General features: G+C 35.1%; 1 protein-coding gene across 7 annotated transcripts in view; it reads right to left on the bottom strand.

Annotated features, from left to right (window-relative positions):
• Nucleotides 1-12,679, bottom strand: part of RGS22 (regulator of G protein signaling 22) — a 218,212-nt gene that overhangs the window by 51,426 nt on the left and 154,107 nt on the right. For all 7 annotated transcript variants that reach the window (XM_066265963.1, XM_066265965.1, XM_066265966.1 and 4 more), the window contains 3 exons: nucleotides 4,844-5,038; nucleotides 2,489-2,581; nucleotides 280-452 (listed from right to left, as the gene is read on the bottom strand). In XM_066265963.1, coding sequence (XP_066122060.1) covers nucleotides 280-452; nucleotides 2,489-2,581; nucleotides 4,844-5,038 — 461 coding nt within the window. The remainder of the gene's footprint in view (nucleotides 1-279; nucleotides 453-2,488; nucleotides 2,582-4,843; nucleotides 5,039-12,679) is intronic.

The following is a 12,679-nucleotide window of genomic DNA, read 5'->3' as shown; positions in this document are numbered from 1 at the left end:
AATGAGACACTTCTCAGAAACAGTAATTGAAGTACCTGTCTAGACAAATTCAAATGAAACAGCAGAAAAGGGAAAGGATAAACCATACTGCTGTTTTAATTTAGCCAATACTAAAAGTATCGACAAATATTATTTAACCACTTAAAATGACATTTTTGAGGTTGCTATTTTTAAGTGCACTTCCCAACAAAAGATTATCTATACAGTTTTAAAAAAATAAGTAGTTTAGAAAAGATGTTTTGAGAAGAAAACAGATTTTACAATGATTATGCTTCTTACCTTGAAGAATGAGCGTCAAGAAACTGACGGAAATGTTCAAACTCCAGTTTGTTGTTAACCAGGTCGTTAAAATTAAAATGCTTATATTCTGCAGGAACGTTATTCCAGTATTCTGTTTGTTTAGAGATATAAGGATATGGTAAAATACCAGTTCCAGTTTCAAAAGTAGTGTCCTAGTGAAATAATGAAATAACAATTTAAGATAAAAATCTCTTAAACAGAACCAATTATTTTTCAAATTTAAATAAACCAAAATAAAAATCAACTGTTAGGCCAATGCCACTTAACAGATCAATGGTAGAACGGGGTAAAAATCTAGAATCTAGAATCTGGTTCTAACCCATATCAAATTCTCTTCTGTTTCTTTACATTCCATTTCTTCCTTTCAGGAATATTTAGTAAACATTTATTAAATATTTGCTTATAAAATATTAATTTCATTTTTGTTAGTACAGAAGGAATGTCTTTTGTAGTAAGAAAACAGAAAGCATACATAATACTACCATTCAGAGATAACCACCATTAGCATTTTTATTTATATCCTTCTAGTCTCTTTTGTCTACATACATGCAGTTCTTTAAAAATGAAGACGGACTATACAACTCCTATGTATGGTTTTCCATCTTGGTTCTCTTTCTTAAACAATATATCATGAATATAAAACATTCTTTTATCTAAAATTTAATTCCAAAAGTTATAGAGTAATATAAAATGCTTTTTTTAAAAAAAATGTTTATTTTAATTGACTTTAGAGAGAAGAAGGGAGAGACAGGGAGAGAGGAGAACATCAATCTGCTCCTCTACGTGCCCGGGCCAGGACTCACACCGGCAACCTCTGCACTTAGGGATGAAGCTCTAACCAACCGACCTATCCAGCCAGAGCATAAGATGCTTTTCTAATAAAGATTACATTATCTAAATGTAATCATCTTCAAATAAAACTTAATTTGGGGCTATTTTCAAGACCTCTGATGTTTGCAGACAGGTTACAAGTCCTACCGAGCAAAGAGCTTGGGGAGTTTACTCTCTGAAAACCCTTCCTTCTGTAATTCCTTACATGATTAATTAATTCATCTCCCTATTTGTTTTTGTAAAGCATCAGACAATGAGATAAACTACTAATATTTCAAGATCAGTTTTCCACAGGAAGAAGGATTATGGAGAGTGTTATAAATTTTAGTTCATAAAGTTTAAAATACAATTTTATACTATGCCTCTTTTATATTTACATTTTTATGTATCTTTTCCAAGATATTAATTAGTAGAGTCTCAATCAGAGAACTTCTGTGTTAATGAAGCAACTATCACAAAGGTTACATTTTAAAAACAATGACTTTACTGTGCTTATAAAACTTTACAGTAAAAGAAAAAAAATTTCAGATAGGTACAAAGAAGAAAGTGAAAACCACCTGAAATCTTTCCATTCAGAACTATCTTTAACATTTTGGTAAACATTTTTCCAAATACCTCTTTGAATATCTGTATCTATGTAGAAATACATATGCAATTTTATATAAATAAGATCATACAATACTAGTGTTTTTGTTATTTATATTTTTATATACAATAATATGTCCTCAGCATTTCCCATGTCAATAATATGAATCCAAACTGTCATTTCCATGTAGATACACATTTAGTATTATTATTTTATAGATCTATCACTGTTTACTTAGCAAATCTGAAAGTTTTGAGTTTATAAATTAAAATAACACTTTCATATTCTAGTCAATACTATGGCCTTTTTACTGATTTCCCCAAATTCTTCCCATAGCTTTTTGAAATTGTTTCGCCTTTTGATGACATACAATTCCTTTTCTGTTTGGAAAGCTTAATTTAACTCTTTTGTGATTTGACAACAAATAGAGTTGCTGTCATACAGAAAATAACCAATAACATTCAAAGAAATATAATGTGGCTTGAAGGCTCTTTGCTACGGCAAACAAGAAACTTGGCTCCCTGTGCTACCCTAGCTGCTTGCTTTTTCTGGCTTTGCTGTTAAATGTGTGGATAAGATGTGATGCCTGTCAAATATAGCATGCTAGGTAAGGGAGCAGGAGGAAAGTGAAACTGCCTGCCCCTACATCATCAATATATTGTTTCCTCAATCTAGGATGTGCTGCTGCTCCCTCCCCTAACCCACCAATATATACAGGGGTAATCCTTCCCAGGATAAAAATTTGTTTTTCTAAATAGAAAGTTGTCTTACCTCAGCTTTCTTGGAAATTGTATCTTTATGCAAAGCCTGTAGCTTTCTGAAGTATGTGGAGTCTAGCTGTCGAGTTTCTTCCACCAACTTCACCTAATAAAATAATAATAAAATTTGTAACATCAATAGAATGCGCATTATGAAAAAGCTGGGAAAGAACGCACAATTTGCCAGTAACAATGGGCTAAAACACCAGTACACTCACCAATAAAGTAACTTAGCTAGGAGGCAAAAGCAGAAAGACCAACAAATAAAAAATATTTGCTATAGCAAAGTTGACTTTGAATGTATATATAACATACATTTCTAGGTAATAATATAGTTTAGCAATTTTCAATCATTGTGCCACAAGAATGTTTCAAACATGCAATACCCAACTATTTAGTCAGGGGCACTGACCACTTTCCCCTTAGACTGTCAAATAAAAAAATTACAACAACCAACACAATTGTCATCTGGTGTGAGCCCTCTCTTGAACCATAAATATATAGGTCATATAATAGAGATGCATCTTATTGGTCTCATTGCACAATAGGAATGAATCTGATTGGTTAATTCTTGGTACCAGAAATCCATATATGCAAGTATAGCCACCTGATTTTTTTTAAAAGGTAGGTAATTACTATTATTATTTTTTTGTAAATCAATTAAAATTATACTTACTTTTTGTCAGATTGGCAAAAAATATATTTTCTGGTGTGCCACAGAATTTCAGTAATTAGTTTATGCGTGGCATACATGAAAAAGGTTGAAAATTACTGCTATAGTGCAACCAAAAACAATCCTTTTTTTCTGGACACCCCTTGAGAACTAACAACGGGAGCATGTCAGATCACATTTCTAGAGTGTATTCATTTTACCAGAATAATAATCATGAAGGTAGGCACTACTAGCTTTAGGTACCACTTAGTCCACAGGGGAACACGAAATGACCTCACTCCATTGTTACAAGTCTGCAAGCAAAGGTTTTATTGATGCAGCAAGAGAGGAGAGAGTTAATCATCAAATTAAACTTCACAGTAGGTTTCAGCCTTCAGAGTGTGCACTGCGCTATTTTATAGTCAGGAGAACAAGATCATTCTCCATTTTTCTGTTGCAGGGGAAAAAATCGGTTTGGCTGACTGAGAATGTTCTGTATTTAATAGCTAGTTTTGGTAGTCTCCTTGGTTATTCTTTTTGGGAAATTGTCTACGTAATCGTCAGCTGAACTTTTAGAGAAGTCTCTGGGCTGAATTTAAGGATGTTTCTAGAATTAAGAGAGAGTTATTTTCCTTCTTATTAAAAAAGCACATATGTATACTTTATTCCATGCATTTTTATAAGAATCATTACTAATACATCAGATCCATTTTCCTATACACCATACATTATATTTAAAATAGCAACTAGAGAGATTTTTTTAAATTTCATATGATAGCTTAATTTTTTTACTTTTGTCTGTGTATTTTTGTAGTAGAAAGGTTGCAGTGCCAATTTTTCAGAACAAAGAGAAGTCAGAAATAAAAATTAATTATCTGAGCCATGGAAGTTAGTAAGCCATAAGGATTGTTTTAGTCACAATGCAGTAAGGTAACTGTATCCAAGGTGTTTCTATATTAGTTTTATCTTAATTACTGAACCTATTCTTTCTGGTAAAAGAATGACTGAGATTGGTGAGGAAATATGAACAAAACACAGAGATAACAGAGTCCCACCTGAAATGACCTCAGGTAAAGGGTGCATGCGTTAACTTAATATAAAAAATACCCATGAATGGTTTTAATTTGTGATTCAAAATAAATATTTAAAGAAATTTCTTCCACCCGTCAATAAAGAGAGTGAAAATATTCAAGCACTGAGGCTTAACATGACCTCTTTTGGAATGAAAAAAGATGTGTTGAAACTTTTTATCCAATCAAGCAGTCTGACCTGATGAACATCTGGGGGTGCTTTAAAATAGCAGCACTGAAGTCAGAGAATGTGCTTTCCACAATACATACGAAACATTTATATTTTCCATGGGTATAATATTTACTGTAACTCATCCAGCATAAAATTAAACGGGCTTTGTCTATTAATCACAATTAAGATCCCTGCTGAAAAATGGTAAGAGGGGATAAAGCCAGTATATAATCATAGCTCATTTTGTTGGTTCACAGGAAACCAAAATTCAGATTTACCTCTGCTGACATATTTGTACAGAGAACTAAAAACGACACCGATTTAAGTCTTTTGTTAGAAGACAATAGGAAAACTCTAAATTCCTGACCCATATGAGACCTTTTTCAGTTCTTTTCTTGTGAGTTAATAATGCTGGTTAACATCAGTTTTACAGCAAGCCCAAGCGTTTCACACAATTGATCAGTGCCACAATACCTCTCTGTAAGCAACTTGGTCTGATTTTACCATCTTTGTCCAGGGCTCAAGTAGGAGGAGAAGAATATATTCTTCTGCTGTGTCAAAAAGGTCTTCAAATGCTGGTTGTATTTTCATATAAATTTCTTTTTTCTTTTCCTGTTGGAGCCCAATGTCAAGAGTGGCCGAAGGAGCAACATACGTGGCAAAAAGATACTGAGAGAGAGAGAAGATAGGAGGGGATGTTGGAAAAAAGATCATAATGGTTAGCAGATTCCTCAGCAAAGGTATTTTTTTAAAGATAAGAAAAGGCAAACAGGCTTAAGTGAGTTTTTTAAAAAGATGTGTAAAACTACTTTAGACAAAGCAGTGTGTTTATTTAAAAGAGTTTGCTTTTATTTTCCTATTTTTTTATCTGTAATTAGTCAGTAGATCTTGCACAAGAGTAAGTGATTTAGATAATGCAATTTTTCTCAGATTACTACTATGGATTATTATTATTATTATTATTACTTAGGTGGGAGGAGGGGAGACAGTGAGGCAGACTCTCACATGTGCCCTGACCAGGATCTAGCCAATAACCCCATTTGTGGCCAATGCTGAAGTATCAAGCTATTTTTAGCACCTGAGACTGAAGCGCTCCAACAGAGCTATCCTCAGTGCCTGGGGCCAAGCTTGAACCAGTCTAGCCACTGGCTTCCAGAGAGGAAAAGGGAGATAAGGGGGAGGAGAGGAAGAGAAGCAGATGGTCGCTTCTCCTGTGTATCCTGACCAGGAATTGAACCTGGGATGTTCATATGCTGAGTGGATGTTCTATCCACTGCGCCACCACTAGCAAGGGCCTACTATGGATTGTTATGATTGGTTTCAAGTTATGTGTTTCCTTTTTTCCTTATGTGCATGACAGTTCTAAGTTGATGTGCTACTTTTCCAAGTGGTTTGAAATGCCCTTTTGAAAGCAAGAGGCATTATTATACTAGGGCTGAAAAACTGGTTATCAGTCTCTTAATTAGAGATCCAGAAAACTGCCTGCACTACACACTGAGTTGCAGAGTTCTTAAGACTTTCTGCTGTAAAACTGTCTCCATCTGGTGTCCAATGCTGTGGAAGAAATATAAGAAGGAAATAAGAGTGGATGAAAAGATGTACACAGAACATCCAGCTTCCTAGGCAAAGCTGTATAAATGTCCATTTCATTCTACTCGTCTATCTTGTCTCTCAACAATAGCTATTTAAATCTGAGAAGCACTTTAATAACATTTTATTTTTTAAATGTTACATACTGGATATGTTATGCTTTGCATATTGGATTTAAATGAAGCTTTATTAAGAATCTCTAACTAATCATATTTTATTTCAATTTTATTTTTTTTATTTTTATTTTTTAAACAAGGGACACATTTTCATTGAGAACTTTTATTTATTTATTTATTTTTTTAGATTTTATTTATTCACTTTAGAGAGGAAACACACACAGAGAGAGAGAGAGACAGACAGAGAGAAGGGAGGGAGGAGCAGAAAGCATCAACTCCCATATGTGCCTTGACCAGGGAAGCCCGGGGTTTCAAACCAGTGACCTCAGTGTTCCAGGTCGATGCTTTTACCCACTGCGCCACCGCAGGTCAGGCTCAATTTTATTTTTATACTTAGAATTTGGAGCTGATAATGTCCAGACTCAAGCCAGGCACCAGATAGATAGATAGATAGATAGATAGATAGATAGATAGATAGATAATAGATGATTGATAGATAGATAATAGATGATAGATAGATAGATAGATGATAGATAGATAGATAGATAGATAGATAGATAAATGGATAGATAGATATACAGGTATGTACCAAATACCAAATAATAGTCTTATATAAAATAACCTTATAAAAGTTTCAAAAGGTCCATATTAATAATATAAGCATTTATGAACAAACACTATATCTTAGACACTTGAATAGGTGTTATGCATGCAAACATTAATGAATAAGACCTAATGCCTTCCCTGAAGAAGCCCATTGGTGGTGACATGGAGCTGAAAACCATTGGTTACAATACAGTATACAAAGTACCACAGTGGAGGTATGCATTGCAAGTAAGATCTTTAATGATTGCCCATCTAATCTTTTCAAGCTCACCTCCCATTAAACACCTTTAAATTTTTACACTTAAATACCAATTTTTTAAAAGTTCCCTAAATCTATTGTTTTGCCATTCTGTACCATTGAACAGTTTTCCTTCAATCTTGGCTGTTCACCCTATGCCATGCAGCTTATCTGCTTGATAAACTGATTTATTCTTTAAAATCAACAGGGATTTCTCTTCCTCTAATAATCTTTCACTCACACCCTCCTCCCAGGATCCTACTTTTCAACTGTTATACCTATCACACTATAATGCAATCATCTATTTACGTGTCTGACTGTCTTCTGGAACACGTTCTTCGAGGGCAAATACTTCAGCTTATTCATCTGGGATACTCCAACTCCTAAAACTGTTCTTGGCAGAGAATAGATGCCATAAATGATTATTGAATTGCACTGAATCCACAGAAAGGACTCATTTATGTCTTGGAATTGGGAAGGAAAAGGTTCAGAAACTCTTCCAAGAGAAGATAAGCTTCTCTTATCCTTAATCCTTAAACTGAATCTTTAAAGATGAGTTGGAGTCAATCAGACAAGAGTAGAAATAAGAAAGATGGATCAAGAAGGAGGAAAACATAGGCCAAAGCATGGGGACCAAAGGAGTTTTATAACATGTGCAGAGAACTGAGGCTTCAAGTAGGTTTCATGGGCTAAAGAAAAGAGGTAGAATAAGAGAGGATGCTATAAAGGGAGGCAGGTACCAGCGCATGAGTCTGATCTTTTATCCTTTGATAAGGAATTTGCATTTTTACCTAAAGATATATAATGGGGAATCTCTGGGGAGTGACATAATTGGATATGAATTTTAGAAATAAATCACTATGGCATCAGGAGGGATTAACAGTTTGAGTAGATCAAGATTTGAGGCCATTTGGAAGTCATTTCAATAGCCAAATAAGAAATTATATGCCACCTTCATCTCCCACTTGCTTTTTTGCAATAGCCTCTTCTCTGGTCTTGCCAGGTTCCTGTGTTTTCTTACAGTCTTACCACAGCAAACAGAGAAACCACTATGCACATCACTCCTCTGCTCAAGCTCTCCAGTGACTTCCCATCTCACACTTAATAACAGCCAAAGTACTTAATGGAGGTTTTGGAAGCGTCTCAATACTGAGGGGATAAGGATTATTATAGTTCAGGACTTGCCAGTGATGAAGCCCCTATATACACCATAGAGGCTCTCAAATTACCCCACAAGCAGGAATAGAACAGGTATAGACTCTGCCCTTAAAATCTTTAAAGTGCCAAGAAAAAATACCTGCTAACTTGTAATTATAAACCCAGCAAAAACATCCTTCCAAAATGAAAACAAACCTGTCAGAAATCAACAAAAACAGAGAATTCATCACCAGCAGACCTTCAGTAAAGTGTATAATTAATTAAAGCCCTAAAAAAAAAGCAAGATGGAATAGAGAACAAGAGAGAGCAGAAATAGGTAGATAAATATCAATAAATATTGACTGTAAAATGTAATAATAATGAATAAAGTCAGAGGAAATTATAAAAAAAAAAAGGCCTAAGAAATTTGAAGGTACATGTTAAAGTACAATCAAAATGATCTACCACAAGGTCCATTACAGGTAGGAAAGCGAATGACATAAGAATCAGGGCAGTAACACAATAATATGTGGGGAGGGTGGGGATCAAACAATCAAAGTAAAGATACAGGAAGAGGGCATTTAGAATAGTTTAAAGCAAAAGTAGAATAAACTCTTTTATATAGTCCTCCTTTAAAGGGAGCACAACAAATTTCTCTATATTATAGGCACTCAAATATTTACTAAATGGATAAATGAGAGACTAGTGGTCTAAAGTGAAATTATGATCTGAAAGAGGAATACTAGGGTTCAAAATTCAAAGCTGAAGTAGTTCCAGTTTATGACGAATTCCAGTATGTGGCAATCTCATTGTTAACTTGAGAGAAATGGAAATGAAAAAAATCATTGGAATTGGGTAAGTTAAGGAACAGTATAACATAAATGTTATATAAGGGCTACTAGGGTGGACATTTAAAAGGTTTCAAGATGATAAAATATAAAAGGTAGGGAGAAATTTCATGAGCTGTGTAATGACAATGTAAAACAGAACTTAAAAGATTTTTAGATAACATTACTGAGATTTAAGAGGAAAATTCAGAAGACAGCAGACTGAAAAAAATTTGAAGTTATTAAAATATGAGTCTTAAATAGCAGCATAGAGTATCCCTTTCTTCCTAAGTGTTGTGAAATATGAGAGAAGGGGCATATTTAAGAGCCATTTGAAATGTTCTATTTAATTGGGCAATCTGCAGGCTGGAAATTTAGTTCCCTAAGTCTGAGGTCCATATTCTGCTCTTCCAAATGATTACATAATATTTAAAATGAAATTTGCTATAAACATACACACACACACACAGAAAAATTTTCTTACCTTGGGAGTTATTTAGAGAAATGACTTGAAAATCTAACTAACAAGGTAAGTTTATATCATATTCAAATCTATTTTTTTTTTTTTATAATTTTATTTTTTTAATGGGGTGACATCAATAAATCAGGATACATATATTCAAAGATAACAAGTCCAGGTTATCTTGTCGTTCAATTATGTTGCATACCCACCACCCAAAGTCAGATTGTCCTCTGTCACCTTCTATCTTGTTTTCTTTGTGCCCCTCCCACCCCCTATCCCTCTCCCATTCCCCCCTCCCCCCCGTAACCACCACACTCTTATCAATGTCTCTTAGTTTCACTATTATGTCCCACCTACGTATGGAATAATACAGTTCCTGTTTTTTTCTGATTTACTTATTTCGCTTCGTATCATGTTATCAAGATCCCACCATTTTGCTGTAAATGTTCCGATGTCATCATTTCTTATGGCTGAGTAGTATTCCATAGTGTATATGTGCCACATCTTCTTTATCCAGTCATCTATTGATGGGCTTTTTGGTTGTTTCCATGTCCTGGCCACTGTGAACAATGCTGCAATAAACATGGGGCTGCATGTGTCTTTACGTATCAATGTTTCTGAGTTTTGGGGATATATACCCAGTAGAGGGATTGCTGGGTCATAAGGTAGTTCTATTTTTAGTTTTTTGAGGAACCACCATACTTTCTTCCATAATGGTTGTACTACTTTACATTCCCACCAACAGTGTATGAGGGTTCCTTTTTCTCCACAGCCTCTCCAACATTTGCTATTACCTGACTTGCTAATAACAGCTAATCGAACAGGTGTGAGGTGGTATCTCATTGCCGTTTTGATTTGCATTTCTCTAATAGCTAAAGAAGATGAGCATCTTTTCATATATCTGTTGGCCATTTGTAATTCAAATCTATTTTTAAACATTTGCTAAGTTGGAAGTTTTAAAAGTGAACTAATAAAATAATGCCATACTAAGGTAAATTTAAAAACTAAACACTAAAATGATCAAATTAACATTAAACAATGTCTCCATAATTCACTTCAATAATTTCAAATTTACCCCAAAGGAAAATAAATTTGACTCTCCAAATAACTTAGGTTAAAAATCAGGCCTGACCAGGCAGTGGAGCAGTGGATAGAGCACTGGCCTGGATGCTGAGGACCCAAGTTTGAAACCCAGAGGTCACCGGCTTGAGTGAAGGCTCATTCGGCTTGAGTGAAGGCACATCGGCTTGAGTGTGGGGTCGCTAGTTTGAGCATGGGATCATAGACATGACCCCATGGTCGCTGGTTTGAGCCCAAAGTTGCTGGCTTGAAACCCAAGGTCACCGGCTTGAATCCAAGGTCACTGGTTTGAGCAAGGGGTCACTTGCTCGGCTGTACCCCCCAGTCAAGGCACATATGAGGAAGCAATCAGTGAACAATTAAGGTGCCGCAACAAGGAATTGATGCTTCTCATCTCTCTCCCCTCTTCCTGTCTGTCTGTCCCAGTCTCTCTCTCTCTCTTTCTCTCTCTCTCTAAAAAAATAAAATAAAATAAAATAAATCAGTAGCCGGTTTATATTGGGGCAGGAATATGTTCTAATTGGAAAATAAAGCAATTGCTTTGTCATTGGGTCAGCTACATTCAAAGCTGTAGTTTAAAAAGATTAAAACATGATTGATTTAAAAACATGATAGCAGTGAAGAGCATAAAGTACAACGAAGTTGAAATGGTGACTAGAATAACAGAGATGGGTCAGCTGCTAGTGGGTACTGACATCTAATCTCTCCTTTTTCACTCTCAGTCTTGCCTTCACTCATGTATTCTTTAAAATCTACTGCTACCTTCAATATAGAGGATTGGATAAAGAAGATGTGGTACATATATACTATGGAATACTACTCAGCCATAAGAAATGATGATATAGGATCATTTATGATGACATGGATGGACCTTGATAACATTATACTGAGTGAAATAAGTAAATCAGAAAAAACTAAAAACTGTATGATTCCATACATAGGTGGGACACAAAGTTGAGACTCATGGACATAGATAAGAGTGCAGTGGTTACCAGGGGGAAGGAAAGGGAGGAGAGGGAGGGGAGGGGGGAGGGAAGGGGCACAAAGAAATCCAAATAGAAGGTGACGGAAGACAATTTGACTTTGGGTGATGGGTATACAACATAATCAAATGTCAAAATGACCTGGAGATGTTTTCTCTGAATCCATGTACTTTAACTGATAAATGTTACCCCATTAAAATTAATTGTCTAAATTAAAAAAATCTGCTATCACAGTCCTATGAAAGGCTCCAGATGCAATTTACATAGTCTATCACTATACCAGAGTGGACATTTCATGACACCATATTAAAGCCAGATCTTTTTATGTCACAGTATCCAATTGGCATGGGTGTTTACCTTCTGAAATTGCTGTATGCTTTTCTCCAGAATGAGTTTCACTTCACCTCTTAACTTTATTAGTATCATAACTTCCTTTCTCTGATCCTTACTCTTCATCCTTTTATACCTTTCACCAAGCTTGCTTTTGTTTGTTTGTTTTTACCTTCTGTACAATCTATGACTTCTACCTGTTCTCTAAATAAATCAGGCACCACCTTATTCTTGTACTTTTTTACACAACTGGGACTGAAGACTGGCCATCATTTCAACTAACTATTATAATATCCCTAATTTCTCCCACCTTGATTGTCTGCCTTGTCAGTGCCCAATTCTGGGCCAGTCTAATCATTCATTCATTTTTTTCCAACTCTATCTTCAAAGCTCCCTATAAAAACTATGATAATTGGCTTCATTATAAATAGACTTTTTTTAAAAAAAAACCTCAGCTGTGGTCACAAAGCTTGGTAAATTTTTGCTTGTTTTTAATTAACACTTCCCCATTTCTAAACTTTGCCATCGACCTTAAAGCCCCCAAATATACCCTTATGTTTCTTCATTTTCAGTAGACTTCGTATCCCACTTAACTGGGAAAGGCCGCTGGTATAAATGCCCTCAACTTTTCTCTTTAGAGCTTTCTTCTAAATCTTTTTCTTTCTCTAATGTTTCAAAGGAATACTCCTTTCCAAGCCTAAATCATTCACGTGTGCTCGACTCTATTCCTCCAGAACACTGCAACCTCAGTTATTTTCTTAGTGCCTGTTCTTTAATCTGCCTTTCCACTGACTCCATTTCCTTCCTTAAAAGCAGTCAAGTGAAGTGTCTCTCTCATCCTAAAATATTTTCCTGACTGTTTGGACTACAAACTATCACTCCACTTCTTGCTTTCCCTTCTTTACAAATCTTTATAGTCACTTTTCACTCACTCCTCAGT

The sequence above is a fragment of the Saccopteryx bilineata genome, chromosome 3, assembly GCF_036850765.1.
Source record: "Saccopteryx bilineata isolate mSacBil1 chromosome 3, mSacBil1_pri_phased_curated, whole genome shotgun sequence".
Classification (NCBI taxonomy): Eukaryota; Metazoa; Chordata; class Mammalia; order Chiroptera; family Emballonuridae; genus Saccopteryx; species Saccopteryx bilineata.
This window is presented reverse-complemented; position numbering and strand designations above follow the sequence as displayed.